This window comes from Ciona robusta, chromosome 5, assembly GCF_009617815.1.
Source record: "Ciona robusta chromosome 5, ASM961781v2".
NCBI classification, from domain to species: Eukaryota; Metazoa; Chordata; class Ascidiacea; order Phlebobranchia; family Cionidae; genus Ciona; species Ciona robusta.
Genome location: NC_143239.1, coordinates 4,845,437 through 4,864,540, shown reverse-complemented (window position 1 = coordinate 4,864,540; position 19,104 = coordinate 4,845,437). Strand labels below are relative to the sequence as shown.

The window sequence follows — 19,104 nt, the reverse complement described above, 5'->3', positions numbered from 1 at the left end:
AGTCCACTGCAAGGCCTATCTTTTGATAAGAACTCAGCGTAGAGCGTTACTGAGTTTAATTGCTGACGTTATGCGTAGCAACCATTCTACTGTACACTTGTACAGCATAAAAGAAAAACGACACCAGTTATAAAGCAGAAAGGAGTCCGCAAATCTGCCCTTATTCAGTTGTGAGCTAGCTCAGTTTTAAAGTAATAACACTGCACAATTTTTTTATAACTTTGAGTAGAACAATGAAGAAGAAAGGTAAATAAAACACAGATGAAAGAGGAATTAGCAGCAAAACAACAGTCGTTAAAAACACGCTATACGAGTAAAAACTACTTGTCAAACAAAAAGTGTCAAATAAACGCCTGGTTACTAAACTCTCAATAAAAGTTTATTACCAATATAAACCATAAAGTTTGTAAAAGAGTCCAAACTTCAAGCCGATTCAGTACAGTCGGAAGCTTTAGTCTATTTCCCAAAATATTTCGTGTCTTACAAAAAATTTTGATTCGGCTATCTCACCATTTTGTATTTCTTACATTTTCCTGCCTTTCTAACTTCACTTTAAAAGTTGTTTAAAAAAAATAAGAAAAAATGGAATACCACAGCAAATTCCTGTGGTTGGTACTTGTGTTGGGCGGTTCAATGAAGCTTGTTGCCATGGAAACTTGCTCTATGACATCACCTTGCACGCCGCTCAAGGGTAAGACTCATTTTTCACTGTTGTTTTATTCTTTACTAAGAATTTTTGTTCGTTTAGTACTCTAGTTTTTCATTTCACATTTTTAAGGTTTCGATCGTATAAGACTGTAGGGTAAGATGGGACACCGTTAGCACCTAAATCCGATGTTTTCTGATCGTGTTGTGCTTTTTTTAGAGTTATGTGGATGCGGTTATTTAATTACCTGAACAGACTTTTGTTCACTTTTAAATGGGTGGGAAAGGAGAATAAAAATATGTTCTATATTACCCAACACTAACTCAATGAGCGTATATGGGATAGCCGGAGTGTTATAGCGTTCTTAATGTAACTGTTGTCCGTGTGTTGTTTTTCCCACCTATTAACTATCTGTGGTATACCACTATACCTATATAGTAGAGTGGGGTAGATGGGGCACCTTTCATTCCATTTTCGTCCCATTTGATAGTTAACAAAGAACAATCAAAGAATTATAAAACCATATTCTCACAACTCCCATAGACCGTTGTTAATTGTTTAAAACAAAAACAGGATATTTGAATATTATGTGCTAAAAGTGTCCCATCTTACCCCACAGTACTATGTCTCTTAACATTGGTTCCAGGTGTAATTTTCCACAACCTTGTACTTTATAGCCGAGTACATGATTATCTGGATTCAAAAACATGTTTATTTCCCGGCCTGTAACATATATTTTAATATTTGTTCCAAACGTAATTCCCCGTAAGCCCACAGTACTTGACATAGCCTTTGTACATGCTTATCTAGATTCAGGAACTTGTTTACATATGTATCGCTCATGGGTTGCGTCACGTTCAAATTGAAAATGTTTTCCGACCAGCCAGCAGCAGCTAATACCGGTCAACATTACGTCAAAGATAGCACTTGTTACATCATCTATGTTGATTTAATGGCGAAAACGTCCCATAACTTATTTGCTTCGTCATGCTCACTACCCTGTATGTATATAAATATTGATTTGAATAACAAGTTGCTGGACTTTCATTATAATATTCGGTTCCTTATTTGTATATGTCCGCAAACCAGACATAGTTCCGCGAAACTTAATGATTAAACTTTAAATAATGTCAATAAATTAACGCCGTCTTTCCGTGTTACCTCAAAATTAAAAAATAACATCAAAGTCACATACCTGGTAACTCGTAAGCGGGCACAAGGCAAACAGAACACCCGTGTTATAACCACTGCTGTTGCCCCGCCAAGTGAGAATAATTAAATTAGTTACATACATTCATTCATTCATTCATTTATTTATCAATGTGCATCATATAGGCGGTCAGCCGTTTCGTGAACCTCGGCAAGTAAGATCTATAGACGGAGTCTTAACTTACAACATGACAGTTGACATTGCTGAGTTCACAATTGATTGGTTAACAGTTCTTAGACGTCTCTACGACGGGGAATTCCCAGGTCCAACCTTCAATCTTAAACCGGGAGACCAGTTTACCTTGAATTTGGTAATTTCAACATAAATTCACACAGCACACACTTTCTAAACAAAATTTTGGCCTAGCTGATTTTCTTTGCTTGCAAAATCCAATTAAGTAAGATCTGGTCAATTTTTAAATATTTTAGAAGGGAATCTAGTAGTCAAAGGGTGAGTTGGTTGAACTGACACTCTTTCCCACACTTTTCCATAGCGTGTTTTAACAACTGTTGTTCTGCTGCTCATTCCCTTCTCTTTATTCTTCAATTAATATGATCTCCGTTATCGTTCTCTGTTATCGCTATCGTTTTCGAAGACATGAATAAAAATTATGTTAATTAAGTTATATTCGCGACTTATAATATGATTAATTTTGTTTCAGATAAATAATCTGCAGCAGCCTGACTACACGGGGGGATCTGAGAACACTTTCCGTTACCCGAATACAACTAATATGCACACACATGGTCTTCATATAAGCAGCGAGGTAGAATATTAAAAAATACTTTTACGAATTGCAGTTGCAAATAGTAGGTTGGCGTGAAATGGTTGACGTTTTTATTCTCTTTCCACTCCTTGTTTTGTCTGGTAGTAACTATATTTTTCATAGAACTGTTTAACCATATAGCCTACTCGAGACCTTAAACATAGCATGGTATTTAGAAATGATGCCGAAAACGTTAATCGCAATTTGTTACATTATAAATCTCATATGTATTTGGTCCACTTTTAAGCCTAAAAATATGCAGCTACGCTTTTTAACTGATGCTCTTTCCAACACCATAGTGTGTTTTAATTACTGTCATTTTTCTGATTCTTCTTCATTGTTTAATAATACAAACTTTTATAAATATTTTTAAAGAAATAAAAATAAACTATATTATTTAGATACCGCAAGACAGTGTTCTAATCGAAATTGGACCTGAGGAATCGTTCCAATACAAATACAAGATCGACCCCCAGCAACCAGTAGGAACATACTGGTACCACCCGCATTATCACGGTAGCATTCATTTTCAGGTAATTTTAAAAACAATCCTAATAAAAATAATCACTTACAAAGTTTGATAATTCGTAAGCGCACACGCGAGGTGTATGATACAGCACCTATGTAAAACTACTGTCGTTGCCCTGCCATGCGATGATACATAATTTAAATTCATACAATTATATATATACCCCGTGCAAATTATCCGATATGATGGATTGATTTTGTTCGTTTCTACAGAGCATGGGTGGTATGGACGGTCTTATTGTAATTGAAGACGACCCTGCTAGTATGCCGGCCGAACTAGCTGCTGTATCTTGCCCCGACAACTGCCAGCATGATAAACAGATATTGTTGCAAACGTTTCAATATTCACCAGATGAGGAAAGCGGCCACTCTATACAACAGAGGGAAATTCACGACAACGAAGCGTTTAGGTGAGTTAATATTTGCCCTAACGTGGCTGGGCAATGACAGTCTTAAAAACACGCGTATTCTGTTTCACACACCTCGCGCCCGCTTACAAGTTACTTAGAGCAAGACTGTTGGTGATTTGTTTAATTTTAAAACTTTTTTCGGTAAGTAACATTTATATGCATTTCAGACTTAACAGCATCGAGCTTGATAATTCAAGTGAAACATTGGAGGAATGGTTAGAAGACCCGGATAATGACATCAAATATACACTGGTGAATGGTCTGCTTAATCCTGTAATGGAAATGAGGCCAGGACAAATGAAACGATTCAGGTAATGAATGAATATATTGTTTTACACGGATGCTCTGTTTCATATGCTCGTGCCCGCGTATGTAACTTTGTAACTGTTTTTCTATGCATGTTGAATAAAAAAAATCGTAAACCCCCCCCAACAATAAAGTATCAAACATTGGTTATTATGTGCTAAAGGTGTCCCGTCTTTCATCACCCCACGACCTACCAGAGATATTTCTATCCCTAATATACGTTTCTGTATTCCAGATTACTGGACACGGGCGGCTTGTACGCGGTCGCTCTCCACATCGATAACGTTGATCCAAACGGAGCATCATGCACGGTGAAAGAAATAGCAATGGATGGAATTTACCTTGATCAACCCAGAGATCCCTGGCTTGGTCGAAGTTTTCTTGTAGCAGCAGGGAGGGTGGATTGGTTGGTTATTTGTCCGGAAAGTGGAATTTACGAAGTAATGTGTTCTTTGCTGTGTTTGAATAAAATACTGTTCGGTGGTTTGCGCGCCTGCCTCCAGGCAACTGTTTGTGAGATGGAGGCTTGATGCTGCTACCATTCGTAGGCGTATGTCTCTGAGACAAAAAGCTTTAACCCAGTGGTCTTCTATAGGTTGTCTAATTGGTTTAGGTTATTTTGTCTAAATTTTCATCCGTAAATAAAAAAAACAAACACCCTAAAAGTACCATACGCGGGAACTGGTAAGCGGGCCAGAGGTTTATCGAACAGGACACCCGTATTATAACGATTGTTATTTTTCTGCTACGTGAAGTTAGATTTATTAATTTACACATTATGTTCATCTTAGTACAGTTGGGCAAGACGAAACACTCCATAATATTTTAAAAATATTTTTCGCTAAATGGGAAATGAAAAATATGTCCCATCTACCCTAATCCTACTATATCAAGTTTTAGTAACATAGGATGTTCATAGCTTCGTTCGTCATTCACCGAAGCTGACGAGGATTCAATGGGAGAACATCCAACTGCCAGCGGGACATTCATGACAATGAACGTTACAGGAGCCAAACAAACCTCCGTTTTCCCAACCACACTACCACAGCGAGAGGATTTTGTTTCCGACCTCCGGGAGGTGGCGCAAGAGAGCCTGAAAGGACATTTTGTAGTAGAAGTCACACCGACTGATACTTTAAACAGAGAAGATTACTCCAAACTTTACTACAGGTATATTATGGTTTACACCTCCAGTCTAGTATCGCGAGTTGCAATATTTAAGATTTTTATATGCTTAAATGTACATTTTTGGCCAAAATGCAGTTTTAAACGTAAACAAAAAATATCACAGTTTATTGTTCTATTTTCAAAAAAGGCGATTTAAATGCTTTAAAACATTAGAGATTCTAAAAACGTGTCTTGTACTTGTACAGGTTTAAAATGGAGGCAAATACAATACAGGAGTGGTACCTTACCAACACAGAAATGTTCACGTCCCATCCCATACACATGCATATAAATCACGCGCAGGTATGGCCAGGCATTTAAGTCATTTCTAATTCGTATGTACAGAATCTCTTAAACCCACATAAGAAATCATGCTATTTTATACATGGGTGCGAAGGGCTTGTCGAGGACCTTTAGTTTAGGCCAGGTTTGGGCCATTACACCAATAAAAGCGAGTCGTTTTAATATTTCTATGTCACATAAGGGCTGTCGTAGTCAACCTAGCACTTTGGTAGAATAATTCATATAAATTTTTTTAGGTCATAAGTTATAACCCATACACTGGACCTTACGGCGTCGACGAAGATTCTAAATGGAGATTGTTCAGCCAAGCTGGCGAAACTTGTACTTATCAATACAAAGGATACGATGGTAAGATACTATTATACTTGTAGATTTTATCGGTATTGGTATATAGTAGGGTGGGGGAAGATGGGACACCTTTAGCGCATAATATCCAGATATTCTGATGGTGTTTTAAACAATTACCAACGGTCTATGAGAGTCATGAGGACATAGTTTCATATTTCTTTGAATATTCTTTGTTCACTACTAAAGCGTTAATCGAGTGTGGTTGCCCCGCCATGCTCGCAAAAACAAGTTACATTTTCTTTATTCGGTTTTTATTCCTGTAGCAAGTGCGGATATTGACCCCCCATCTGATGCATTGAAATATTTGGGACATAATGAACGTCAAGAAAAAGGAGGTGCAAACACCCTTGGTTATGCAGCGATAGGCGACTGGAGAGATACAATTCTGATACCACCGCTCGGAAATATTACGGTAAATATAACATTCTATATATTGGGCATTATGTGCTTTTTAAATAGAAGTTTAACCAATACTTACTTTAAAGTAAAGGCAGCTTAGAAAAACTCAGCATTAAATTTACATAAGAATGATTACCCATTAAGGTGTATGGACATAAAACACCTTTGGTAGAATGACTGTCGTTGCTTCGCCAATAAAGCAAGGATAAGATGGTAACATTCATCAATTTTATTTTTCGTTTATTTATTTATTTTATGTGTATCAACTTTTACAGGTTCGTTTTAGCACCCACAAGTACAAGGGAGACGTTATTATACATTGTCATCTACACGGTGATGCAGACCAAGGAATGGCCATGTTCGTTCAAATAGTAGACCAGGGTAGATAGTTTGTATTCATATTTTATACCATTATGTTATATGCCAATGACAGTTCGGGCGTATTTGGTTTTTCTGTGCGATGTTTTAGTCTTTTTATAATGAAGTATATATATTCACGCATATACAGTAGGATGGGGGAAGATGGGACACTTTTTAACTCTATCTTCTCGTTCCATTCAGTAGTAAACAAAGAACATTTATTAAATATGAAACTATGTCCTCGTGACTCTCATAGACCGTTGTTGATTGTTTAAAACACGATCAGGATATCTAGATATTATGTGCTAAAGGCGTCCCAGCATCTTCTCCCACCCTACCATATTTACTTACAACTTCGGGACTAGAGATGTAATGTAGGCACTATAGATGTCGATCGGTACTATAAGATGTAAAGGATATCATACAATGTAACATTCAATACAATAAAAAAATAGGTGAGAGTTTAGAAGCCAACACCGCATCTGGTAATGCTGAACCATCATCTTGCATGGAAGGAAGCGCAATGATTACCACTTTAAACCCGTAAGTAATGTTATACACTTATATGTATACCAGCATAAGCATATAGAGCATAGGGTGCTTTGTTGTAATACAGCTTTTGAACAGTGCAACTTAAAGATAATATTCTGATCTATATATCTTTCGCAAGATTAACCGATTTATTTGTATAGTATTGCTGTGTGATAAGATGGTGCATGTTTTATTTTCCTTTTTGTCCCATTTGTAGTATTAGTAAAGAAAGATTAGTTAAAAAAACTTTTAAAATGTAGACTGTAAAAGAGTTGTTAACTTTTAAAAATCAAATAGGAATAATATGTGCTAGCGTAACCAGCTTACCCAACAGTACTTTTATATAAATACGTGGAATTGACCCTTGTACCCCGTATTTTTGTAGGTTCTGTATTCTCTTACCACTGCTGGCAGTCCTACGTTCATATTATGGGTAACTGTGTGCCTTCAGTTTTAGTGATTTTTGTATATGTTTATATTTAGCCAATAGCAAGTACAAAATTGGGTTACTCGTCGTTCAGTTTATTGTAGTAGTAGTTCAACTACATAAATGTTTGCGTTCTATCAGTTTTGCGGCAATGATTTTTGTATATGTTTATATTTAGCCATTAGCAAGTTAAAAACTGGATTCTTCGTTCAGTTTATTGTAATTTAGTACTTATATCCACTATATACTAACGATACACTGTACACGGTAAACTGCTACAGCATACTGTTAAATATACATAAAAACAGCAGTCAAAGATATTGCCAGTGTTGACCATTTAAAAGATGTTTTAGCTCCATCAGCTTTAGCGAAACGGTTACATAACTGTCCAAGGCAGCACTGCGAGCATGTAGTCATTCCAGTGTTACTGAGAAGAATACAGTTTGGGTCTATGGCATGTAAGAGCATAGTAGGATTTTGGGAAAAAACTATATTTCATTATTATATCAGTGAATGTAACTTTGTTATACTAACGTGGCGGGGCCACGACAGTCGGTATACCACGGACGTTCTGTTACACACATGCATATCATGTCGCTTATGGCAGCGGTAATATACCGACAAAACAAAAGCTGTACGCGAACTATGTAGATGTAGTTCTATATTTCACCTGTTAGCAACGCATTCTTCTGCTTGTCCGTTTTGAGCACACGTACGTAGTTGACAACCTCGTACATATACATTGCCTGTTGAACTCACCCTCCGTTCGGTCTGTTAAGTAGTAGTTACAGTTATGCTTTAAACAGAACCCATAAAGTTACAGTCGTAACTTGAAGGCGAATATTAGGGATATAGTAGAGCGGGGGAAGACGGGACACCTTTACCATATAATATCCAAATATCCTGATCGTGTTTTGTTTTCCCTTTAAGAGTTCTTTCTTTCCTCTCCCCTCCCTACTATTTACGAATCAGAACACAGATGTTATACCGACTGTCGTCTCCGCCAAATGAGGATAAATATAGGTTACATTTATTCAGTCATTCATTCATAACTATCGTTGGTAATTAAGCAACATTGTCTTACCCAGCAGTCAGAGTTAGGGAGTAAACATTGCTCAACATATGTCGAGTTCCCAGAGTTCATTGGGACCTCCATGTTACAAATACCTTCAGTCGTTCCATCGCAGGCAACACATGTTTGAAGTGTCTGGTCTGCAACGCCCTGTAGAGCATTATAATGTTTAAACTATGGTTAAAACTCCCCACCAAACGCGAAACTATTATAACAGGCCTAAAATATTACATATGCGCGAATATACTAAAACGCGTGCGCTTTATAAATTACCGTCAACGATCCTGCATTGCAACGATCTGAGAGGCAACACTTGGCGCATATTCGAATCCTCTGCCCACCAACGGTAGAAGCAAAACAGAACTCTTTTCCTTCCATATGTCGGTTACAGAAGACACCTTGTCTAATTGAAGCCGGCTGCTCGCAGGTACGCGTGTATGATAAAGTATGCATGTTTCGTACTGTCTGCAAGTTATTTTTTGTGTTTTAAAAGCAGAAAAAACGTGCTTGACATATATTGTTGAATTCCATTAACATTTAACTAAAATATATAAAAATAACAACTTTATTCATCTTTTTGATTCCGGTAGCGAAGATTAAAAACATTTTTAACGAAAAGACAGCGTAGGCAAAATAAATGGAAATCAAACTATATTTTAAGCAATGCAAAACGAACCCAGCAAGCCACTCGTGATCCTGTGCAACTATTCTCAACATGGGTGCCTTGTACTTGCTGTTCGTCGCATCTATTTCCACTGCATTCATAGCAAGAAAATGTCTGTACAAAAAGTAAGAATTTAATTTTAATGGATTATATAGTTGGGTAAGATGAAATTTATTTAGTACATAAAATCCCATATTTTGTAATGTTTTTTTTTAATTTAACAACGCTCTTTTAGAGTGACGAGGATACAATTATATAATTCTGTAAACATTCTTTGTTTATTACAAAATATGACGACATAAGAGAATAAAACATGTACCATTTTACCCCAACCGAATATATTTTATTTATAAATTAACAACGCTCTTTAAGAGTCATGGGGTTACAGTTATATATTTCTGTAAAATGTCTTACTCCAACCTGATATATTCCAGTTATAAATAACTTACCGAACTAATAGACGGTGGATTTGGGTCTATAGGGTACGCGAACTGACCGTCTAAAAATAACAATTTTAAAGTTAGAATTATATGGTTCAAATTATACCGTAAACCAACTAAATTACAACTTACCCGAAAACGGAACAAACACGGATAAAGAAATTGCTAATACATGTGCAATGAGCATAACGAATTTCTGAATTTACCGCTAAGACTTTAACTAACGTTTTTAAAAAAAGAGCTGTAAAACTAAATATGTATCGCCAATCTAACGTTCGGTCTCTACTCTATAGAGTGTTACATAATCCGGCTACAATTTGTTTACTAACCACTTTAATTTAGTATTAACTCAAAATTAAACCCACTAAAAGAAAAATCTGATTATTTGCAAATTAAACGATCTTTGTATCTGTGTTTTATAATGGCCAAATATTAAACTGTACACTAGAAATCACAAAACCTATAAAACCACTGGGCCATTTATTTTCATAATTCTAAAACTTTATGAAAACAGCCGAATTATTCGATGCGCTTCTTATTCAAGCTCACTCTACGGAACAGTGAAACATTAAACTTGGTACGCGTATACTCGTTTACCTCCAAAACAGAAACCTATTTTGTCGATCCGGTGTTTTCCTAGTCAAATCCGGCCAGTCCTGTTGGCTTTATAATTAAGTGCTTGGCTGGAACAACAAAACAAAGATAAGGTGATCTGTTTTTGTTAAACACGAGCACTTTAACTGCCTAAAGCTAAGTTTAAACTTGTTTTGTATAGTTTGGTTCCCATTTAGGATAAAGGGTTTATCCAAGGTAATAAATGGTGTAGTATAATTTCACGAACGAAACGATTCTAAAATCAAGTTTTCGTTACATAATGTATTTTGTTACACGAACACAATACGTTAATATTTATTTTTCTCTGATTTACAGTAGTTGCGTCATCGGTTTTTGCAATATGACGTAATAAACCGGCCAAAGGTCAAATGAGTGGCAACGCTAGATACGTAACAATAACAACGCTTTTCGACGATGAACGAACAATTGATTTTGTTGAATCACCAAACTCATATTACCTAATCCAACAATTGACAAACATGTGTTGCTTTAAAAAGCATTTCTTAAAATTTATTTTAAACATTTACACGGAATTCGGTTTCTACAAAACAGATTTTCTCGTTCTGTGCTTTAGTACATCTGGTTTGGGAAAATGGCCCATATTTTCATTCTCTTCTAACAGTATCCATCTTACCCCACAGTTCTATATAACCTTTTCCCCAATGATTGCGACTTATGTAATATTTGTCGCATTATGTGCCAGCTACAGTATCCATCTGATTCCAAATGACCGTAGTAGGGTGGGGGAAGACAGGACACCTTTAGCACATAATGTCCAAATATACTGATCGTGTTTTAAACAATTAACAACAGTTTATGAGAAACGTAAGGATACGGTTTTATAATTCTTTGAATGTTGATTGTTTACTATCAATTGGAACGAGAAAATAGAATGAATATGTGTCCCATCTTCCCCACCCTACTTTATATACCATTTTGCGCTGTGATTGCGACTTATGTAATATTTGTGATTGTGCGTTGTGGGAACCAGGGGTGACAACCTTTATCACAGGTGGCCATTCATCATACAGACAACGGACATACGATATGTTCAAACAATCATGTGCTCGGGGTTAGGTCAGATTTCTAGAAGATTTTCAAGCAGTATAAAGGCGCGACATTAAGGTATACGTCAGTTCTGTAGCATTGCTGCTAAAAAAATTAACATAAAAAAAATGTAAAACTGAAAATATTTTTAAATATACAGTTGGAATTTTTTATATATAGGTCTATATAGTTTCAAATGTGTGGTGTATATAAATCAGTTTTTCAGGCATTGTCGCTAAAACTCTTGATGTAAAATTTATGCTTAAAACTTAGGGGTCTAGAACTATACACTGTTAATAAATATAATAGTGTAACTGCATTGTAACGAAGTATTTAACTCGTTTTATTTCTTAAATCCGTGTATAAACTCATAGCATAAAATCTTTAGTAAAAACTTAAAAGTATTGAAATATACAGTTGAAAAATATATAGGATATAGTGGCATTGTAAAAATGAAGAGCTTGGGAATCGGTTCGATTCTTATTGCGTGTCTACTACCAGCAATCGTACATGGACAATGCAGCAATACGAGTCCTTGCGCCTTTGTGGGTAAGTTGAGCTGAAAGGAGATAATAGAATGTTTGTATAGGACGAATCTGGTTGAGCTTTGGTAACTTTGCTATATTGATTCAATAAAATATCTAAAGAAGTAAACTTCTGCAGCAAGACCATATACATCGTACAAATAAGTAAAAATGCCCCGAAAATAATCACATACAAAGTAGTAATAACCCGTACGCTGGCACGAGATGTACGAAACAAAACACCCGTAATATAACGACTGTCGTTTTCCCACCACGCGAGGGTAAATAAGTTACATTCATTCATTCGTTCTTTTATTCGTATTTTACAGGTGGTGCTGCATTCACACAGCCCCAGCAACTAGAATCAACGGCGGGAAGTCTTTCATTTTCACTTGATGTTGACGTGTATGACTATACGTTGGAATGGCTGGTCATTCATCGTCGCCTTTATAACGGAAGCTTGAGTGGACCAACGTGGCGCGTGAGGCGTGGGGATACTGTCAGCTTGACTATTGTAAGATACGTTATAATGAAAAATTGAATAATTGGATAAATGAATGTAACCTATTTAGTCTCACCTGGCAGAACAACGACAGTTATTATAATACGAAAGTGTTTCATATACACTTCGTGCCCGCTTTTTACCATTTACCGTATACTTTGTGGGTAATTAATGTAGGTAACAATTGGTGTTAGTACTATTAAATGCTGTCACGACATAATATTCTATATTTTGTAATCGTATTTTTCACAATTAGCAACGCTCTATTAGAGTCCTAAGGAGATAGGTATATAGTTCTGTGAATATTATTTATTTACTAAAAAATGACACAATAAAAATAAAAACATGAACCATTTTACCCCAACCTACAGTATAATAAAAACAAGATAAAAATAAAAAAATATTTTATTTTTAGAACAACCGTCTCACATTGCCCCACAAAATTGGACCTGCGAACCAACCAAAGTTACCAAACACCACGAACATTCATACTCATGGTCTACATATCGGCAGTGCGGTATGCTTATATACAGTTATCTATGATTCAGTTTATGCTATAATTCAATACTCTTTTTTCTTTTTCTTTCTATTGTAAAATATATCAGATCAATCTATTCAAAAGTGTATTACATAGATATAATTGCATGGTGTTATATTTATATATGATTTTGTTTGTCATTTAATCCTGTATCAAGCAACTCTAACTCATATCCAGTATCTATGGCCATGCTATACTTTAACCCTGTCCAAAAATATATATATAGTGACAAAATAATTATAGGTTTTTTAAAATAGAATTTGGGTTTTTATTATTGTGTTTAGAGCCGTAAGCACACAAACAATTATAACTTTAAAATTAATACTTTTGTTTACACTTTGCAACACAATTTAGATGCATGATAGAGAGAAAGCAAAGAATTGCCATCTTGCTCAACCCACTCTGTTTTATTCTGTGGGTGAGGTCCCGCCGCGTGTTATGCCATGGGCTCTAGGACTTTTGCCAGGATTGTCTCATTACACCACACCCAACTCCTTTACAATTAACTTACAATATAAGTGTTGTTTTTCAGGAGCCACAGGACAACGTATTCGTTCATATAAGTCCAGGTCAATCTTACACCTACACTTACACAATATGTCCTGACCAACCAGCTGGAACGTATTGGTATCATCCACACTTGCATGGGTCAACTATGCTACAGGTACTTGTTATATTATATATGATACACAGTTATATAAGCACTTGGTATAGAAGGGTGGAGAAGATGGGACACCTTTTCATCCCATTTTCTCTTCCCATTTGGTAGTAAGCAAAGAACATTCAGAGAATTATAAAACCGTATTCTCACGACTCCCTTAGACCGTTGTTAATTGTTTAAAACACGATGAGGATATTATATTTTTATTGTTGTCAGCTATTCATTAAAAAAATCTGAATAAATAATCACCCATGAAATTACATACAAGGTATATCTCGTATGATAGCACGAGGTGTACGAAACAGAACACTCATATTATAACGACTGTCTTTGCCCCACCACATCAAAATAAATAAGTTACATTCATTGATCAGGTACACGGAGGTTTGTCTGGCATGATAATAGTAGAGGATCCTACGACAGGTTCAGCGGCCATGCCCGCCCATCTTGCCGCTGTGTCATGCCCCAACAACTGCGCCCATGATGTACAACTGCTGTTCCAACCGACCATGCAGTACATTAACAACGCAGGAAGAGGGTACGCCAATCAACAACAAGCTATCGAGGACAATCCTTTATTTAGACACAACCAGTATATCATTACAGCCACAAACCAAGATTTGGAAACTTATTTAACAACTGCAGCAAACGGTGTTGACTATTTCACCACCAATGGACAACTATGGCCAACGCTTACTATCCCAGCTGGTCAAATAAAAAGATTCAGGTTTGTAAAAAATAACACGTATCTTAAATGACTGGTAACACTTTATAAACATTCTTTTATACTGTCGATGAAACAAGAAAAAAAGAAAAGAAAATTGTCTCGTTTTACCCAACTTTACTATATATTTATATTGGTTACTATAGTATTTTTTTAAATCTTAGGCGTGCACTGTGTATAAGGAACAAAACAACTGCGGTATAACATAACCCGTTGTCCATTAAAATCCATCTACATTTATTACATTATTTATTACATTCATTTATTCATTCAATTATTTACTCATACAGAATGGTAAATGCTGGTGGCAGCGCATCTTTAGAGTTACTAATAACAGACGTTGGTGGTGTAACTGCAACGACTGGATGTTCATTTATGGAGATTGCAATTGACGGTGTGTATCTTGATCAAGCTAGATCGCCCAGACTCGGGAAAACACTGATTATTCCATCAGGCAAAGCAGATTGGCTTGTGGTGTGCGACCAACCGGGAAACTACGAGGTAATGTGACAAACTTGGTAACTCGTATAAGCTGGAATGAGATGTATGAAACAGAACACCGGTGTTATAACGACTGTCGTTTTCCGGCGATGCGAGGATAACGCAAGTTACGTTCATTCAATGTGACAGATACGGTATGAACGAATGAATAAATGTTACTTATTTTCCCCGAACGACAGTCTTTATAACATGTTCTGTTTCATACACCCTCTGCCCACTTATATACCAGTTACCACGTATGCAACTTTGTAGGGAATATTTTCACGAGCTTTTTGTCTTTATATTTTATAATATTTCAAATTTGTTGGGGGTATGCTTACTTTTTCTTTTTATTATTGAAAATTAGTGTTTTATCTGGCTAGACGAAACGCGAGTTTCAATAAATTTTTCCTTCCATTTTATGCCAAAACATTTTTACTCGAAATAGTGTTGTTTCACAATATAATAGCAAGGTCCCATCCAATAGGTCCGTTCAGTTGCCGCAAACATTGACAATCTTTCATTCGCTGGTTTCGAGCGCTACAACAACAAGCTTCTACAAATAACAGTAACAGGAACTGCAACCTCGACCACCCTCGGTACAACTTTGCCAGGAAGAGAATCCTTCCTTCAAGATTTTCGAAGCTTAACCGAGAACCAGGTTGAAGGAAACTTTGTCATTGAAGCAGCAGCAGGCAGCACACTTAATAGGGAGAAGTTTTCCTCCCCGACGAATTACAGGTGGACTATATAGTACATAGGGAAGTAATGAATAAATGTAACTTATTTATCTTCGTCTGGCGGGGTAACGAGCGTCGTTACAACACGGGTGATCCGTTTTACGCGCGCATCTATCATATAAGCATACCGGGTTCGATGCTGGATGCTACAACTGTGTGAGAGTTTGTATCTGGGCAAGGCACTTAACGGCCAATGCTCCAACCCAGCGGTCACTGATAGGTTGTCCAAATAATCAGCCTTACAGACATATAAAATTCAAGGAACACAATATACAATGATCCATAAAGTTCCACGTGGTACCGCAAAAGCCGATGTGTATGAAATAAGACACAAGTTATAACGACTGTAATTGCTCAACAATATCATTTACATTCCAGATACAAAATGCGGCTTGGATCCAACCAACAGTGGTTCATTATCAATACAGACCCGGGGGTTGGCCATCCCATCCATATACACGTCAACCATTTCCAGGTTATTAATCTCAATTACTAATTATCACGATTCATAGTCAATTTTTCTCGACTCTTTACCGATATTTTTAAGACTTTTTCCGACATTGTTCCAACATTTTTCCAACATTTTTCCAACATTTTTCAACTTTTTTCAGAACTTTCCCCCCTTTTCCTAATTTCTTTCAACCTTTTTTCCGAGTTTTTAAAAATCATTAATTAATTTTTAGGTGATCAGTTACAACCCATACACCGGACCAGTATCAAGCAATGCCCGTGGAGGCCTTACGTTCTGGTCGCAGGCCTCACAAGTATGCACACAACAACATGCCACTTATGCTGGAGGTAAAACCCATCCAATTCTCCGTTTTCTGTCTATTTTTTATTGCCATCTTTTTACTACCCGGCCCAGTCAAAACATATTTTATTAAAGCCTTAGCCGGCTGTTTTGGTAGAGGAGATGAACTGTTAACATCTGAACAGGTCTATGGTTGTCATAGTAATTTGAGTTTTTTAGAAAATGTTGTTGCTATATATTACAAATTATATTGATTCTTTGGAATACAGTTTCGAAATGAAATTAGTTAAACACCGGCACCGCATAGAGGAGGAATTAGCAGAAGCAACATTAGTCGTTAAAAACACGCTTGGTGTGAAACTACTTTAGTAATAGTGTCAAATAAAATGGTGGCTGCCAAACCAAACATACAGTATAACTAAACTCATATTGATCTTTCATTAAAACAAATTATAATGTAACTGACAGAAACATTGAAAACTAATACAACATATTTTAACATATACACAGTAAACACACCTCTGCCGGCCAACCCATTAAGACACTTGGGCCACGACGTTAGACAAGCAGCAGGGGGTGATGGGACGCTTGCATATGCTGAGATTGGAGATTTTCGTGACGCGATTATCATACCACCGCTTGGAAACATCACAGTAAGTATTGATCTACTGGATTACTTTAGTGTTACACAATCATCCGCAAATAAGATACATCAGCGGTAACTCATAAGGGGCACGAGGTGTATAAAACAGAACACATGTGTGATAACGTCTGCCGTTGCCCCTTCAAACGAATTTTAACAAGCTACATTCATTCATTTCATGCTGTTATTGTAGCTGTTTTTTTTTCGAAATTTAAACAATTTCGCATTTTTTTCTCGTGTTTAGATCCGGTTCCAGGCTCATAAGTTTACAGGGGAGATTGTAATACATTGTCACATTCTTGTACATGAAGATGCAGGTATGATGATGACAGTTGAAGTCGTGGATACAGATTCAGGTACGATTATAATGACTTTTCTCACTGTAAGTTTTGCTATACTTATTTATTCATAAATTCACAACATATATAGTATGGTTGGGGGAGGTTGGGACACTTTATTTATTTTTTCAGTCCATTTAGTAGTAAACAAAGAACATTCAAAGAAATATAAACCGTATCCTAACGACCCCCATATACCGTTGCTAATTGTTAAAAACAAGATCGAAATATTTTGATAATATGTTCTAATTGTGTCCCGTCCCCCCTACAGTACTATACTACCGTATTATGCATTTTACAGAAGCCAACTTGACAGCGAACATTCAATCTGGTACAGCTTATCCGGGAACGTGTACTATATGTGATCCGTATCCATTTAGTGCTGAACCAGCAGCAAACAACTGTACTGCCGCTGTTATTAACGTTGAAGGTACCAGGTATGTCAATAAGACCTTAACGGGAATTGCTTCAACCCATTGGTCACTAATGTGTTGTCTTAATTGTCGGTCATATAGAAAATCAACATACAAAATTATATACGTGGTAATTCCTGGAGTGGTATAAAACAGAACACTCGTGTTTAACGACTGTGTTATTCAGGCCACGCGAGGATAAAGCAAGTTACATTTATGCATTTACTTATGTTAACTGTGGTAATTGCTTTATCCCTGTGGGCGTGCAATTGGAAATAGAAAGCTTTTTGAATATACCTCGTGCCTACTTACAAGTTGTCATGTATGTTACTTTGTAGTTTATTATATTTTTTTGTTTTTTCGTTTTTTTTAACTTGTACATTTCCTTTTTAGTGATCTGGTCTACCTTGCATTTCTTGCCGTTATACCGCTTGCAATTATAATTGCTGTCATTGTGGTTTGTACTGGATCTACATCCAGTAGTGTTGGTGCAACTGGTGGTGCTGCAGCTGCAGCTGGCGTAAGTGCATCTTCAACAACAGCTAAGGCTGCGGTGGACTCTACCACAAGCGGAGCTCTAAATGAAGCTTTCAATTTACAAGAAACATTGATAAAGTAGGATATACAGCACCATTTTTTAGGCAAGTCAAAACTGCTCATTGTTTTTATTACCATTAACAAACAAAATCACATTGCGTTAATTTGTAGGTTATAAACAAACAAAAATTTGTTTTAAGTCAATTTTTCACTGTTTTTTTATTGCCAATGAAAAAATATTGCGTTAATTTATAGATTACACTGTTATACGTTAGTTTGAATGTTACAATATGTTTTAGTTGTATATATATATACCAGGGTGGGGGGAAACGGGACACCTTTAGAACATATAATGTCCAAATATCCTGATCGTGTTTTAAACAATTAGCAACGCTATGGGAGTCGCGAGGATATGGTTTTATATTTCTTTGGATGTTCTTTCTTTACTACCAAAAGGGGAAGAGAAAATAGATCAAAAGGTGTCCCATGTTACCCCACCCTACTATACTTTAAATATTGATGGTACCTGTAAGTGCTAATGACAATATTTGTATTTTATTTGCCAACACGATTACAAAAGTTGATATTTCCTAATGAATTGTACTCGGCACCTGATTAGTGTATTGCCCAGGGAAACAAACGCAGAAATAGCAGCAGATTCGAGTTACCATACACCTCGTGCCTGCGGTCACGCGAGTTACTGAGTACAGTTTCGTTGAACAAGGCCGAGTATCGACCGATAATGTACCAGATTAAGTAGTTTCAAATGTTGCTGTGACTGTTACGAGTGTAAGTTGTTTATGTTTATGCTCCTAATTTGTCTTCGACTCTTCGTGAATAACGCTTGGCAGAATACTGGCAGAAACCACAAACCGGAACTTACGTAACGCTTTAAACGTGGTTTAAGAATGATACGCCGCAAAAGCCTTGAGGCCAAACAAAAACCAGACCACTGCCAGTGATTGCCCGTGGTCACAAATGGCAACAGAGGAAGTGTCAAAGCACTCTAGTAGT

The 19,104-nt window shown here is 36.6% G+C and overlaps 3 protein-coding genes across 6 annotated transcripts; 2 read left to right on the top strand and 1 right to left on the bottom strand.

Moving 5' to 3' along the window:
• The first annotated feature begins 82 nt into the window (after window positions 1-82).
• On the top strand, window positions 83-7,488 carry LOC149735859 (uncharacterized). Of its 3 annotated transcripts, XM_089878692.1 has the most exons (14): window positions 83-691; window positions 1,982-2,166; window positions 2,518-2,622; window positions 3,024-3,155; window positions 3,364-3,560; window positions 3,728-3,871; window positions 4,102-4,306; window positions 4,786-5,036; window positions 5,240-5,336; window positions 5,573-5,684; window positions 5,948-6,096; window positions 6,359-6,464; window positions 6,899-6,986; window positions 7,360-7,488. In XM_089878692.1, exons 1-14 carry the CDS (start codon window positions 583-585, stop codon window positions 7,409-7,411), a joined length of 1,932 nt encoding a protein of 643 aa, XP_089734818.1. In that variant the 5' UTR covers window positions 83-582; the 3' UTR covers window positions 7,412-7,488. The 3 variants fall into 3 exon arrangements, with proteins under 3 accessions (XP_089734818.1, XP_089734820.1, XP_089734819.1); XM_089878694.1 differs by lacking the exon at window positions 83-691 and having other exon boundaries at window positions 2,157-2,253; XM_089878693.1 differs by lacking the exons at window positions 83-691; window positions 1,982-2,166 and adding an exon at window positions 2,167-2,306.
• LOC149735858 (uncharacterized) lies at window positions 7,476-10,136 on the bottom strand. The gene is made up of 7 exons (XM_089878697.1): window positions 9,710-10,136; window positions 9,587-9,636; window positions 9,150-9,251; window positions 8,747-8,938; window positions 8,486-8,623; window positions 8,072-8,172; window positions 7,476-7,828 (listed from the first exon to the last, which is right to left on the bottom strand). The coding sequence occupies exons 1-7, from the start codon at window positions 9,762-9,764 to the stop codon at window positions 7,690-7,692; spliced, it is 777 nt and encodes a 258-aa protein (XP_089734823.1). The 5' UTR covers window positions 9,765-10,136; the 3' UTR covers window positions 7,476-7,689.
• Window positions 9,131-18,967, top strand: LOC149735857 (uncharacterized). 2 transcript variants are annotated; one of them, XM_089878679.1, is made up of 15 exons: window positions 9,131-9,262; window positions 11,205-11,317; window positions 11,672-11,788; window positions 12,093-12,277; window positions 12,681-12,782; window positions 13,336-13,467; window positions 13,839-14,191; window positions 14,479-14,689; window positions 15,156-15,409; window positions 15,787-15,883; window positions 16,092-16,206; window positions 16,670-16,812; window positions 17,047-17,158; window positions 17,442-17,577; window positions 17,947-18,967. In XM_089878679.1, exons 3-15 carry the CDS (start codon window positions 11,692-11,694, stop codon window positions 18,170-18,172), a joined length of 2,163 nt encoding a protein of 720 aa, XP_089734805.1. In that variant the 5' UTR covers window positions 9,131-9,262; window positions 11,205-11,317; window positions 11,672-11,691; the 3' UTR covers window positions 18,173-18,967. The 2 variants fall into 2 exon arrangements, with proteins under 2 accessions (XP_089734805.1, XP_089734804.1); XM_089878678.1 differs by having other exon boundaries at window positions 11,657-11,788.
• Window positions 18,968-19,104: the final 137 nt, after the last annotated feature.

Coding starts and splice junctions, on each gene's coding strand:
- LOC149735859 (XM_089878692.1), top strand. CDS start 583: ATGGAATACCACAGCAAATTCCTGTGGTTGGTACTTGTGTTGGGCGGT. Junction 6,097..6,358: donor CACCGCTCGGAAATATTACG/GTAAATATAACA, acceptor CAACTTTTACAG/GTTCGTTTTAGCACCCACAA. Junction 6,465..6,898: donor CGTTCAAATAGTAGACCAGG/GTAGATAGTTTG, acceptor ATAAAAAAATAG/GTGAGAGTTTAGAAGCCAAC.
- LOC149735858 (XM_089878697.1), bottom strand. CDS start 9,764: ATGCTCATTGCACATGTATTAGCAATTTCTTTATCCGTGTTTGTTCCG. Junction 9,252..9,586: donor ATCCACCGTCTATTAGTTCG/GTAAGTTATTTA, acceptor CTTTTTGTACAG/ACATTTTCTTGCTATGAATG. Junction 8,624..8,746: donor GCAATGCAGGATCGTTGACG/GTAATTTATAAA, acceptor AATGCTCTACAG/GGCGTTGCAGACCAGACACT.
- LOC149735857 (XM_089878679.1), top strand. CDS start 11,692: ATGAAGAGCTTGGGAATCGGTTCGATTCTTATTGCGTGTCTACTACCA. Junction 12,783..13,335: donor GTCTACATATCGGCAGTGCG/GTATGCTTATAT, acceptor GTTGTTTTTCAG/GAGCCACAGGACAACGTATT. Junction 16,813..17,046: donor CACCGCTTGGAAACATCACA/GTAAGTATTGAT, acceptor TCTCGTGTTTAG/ATCCGGTTCCAGGCTCATAA.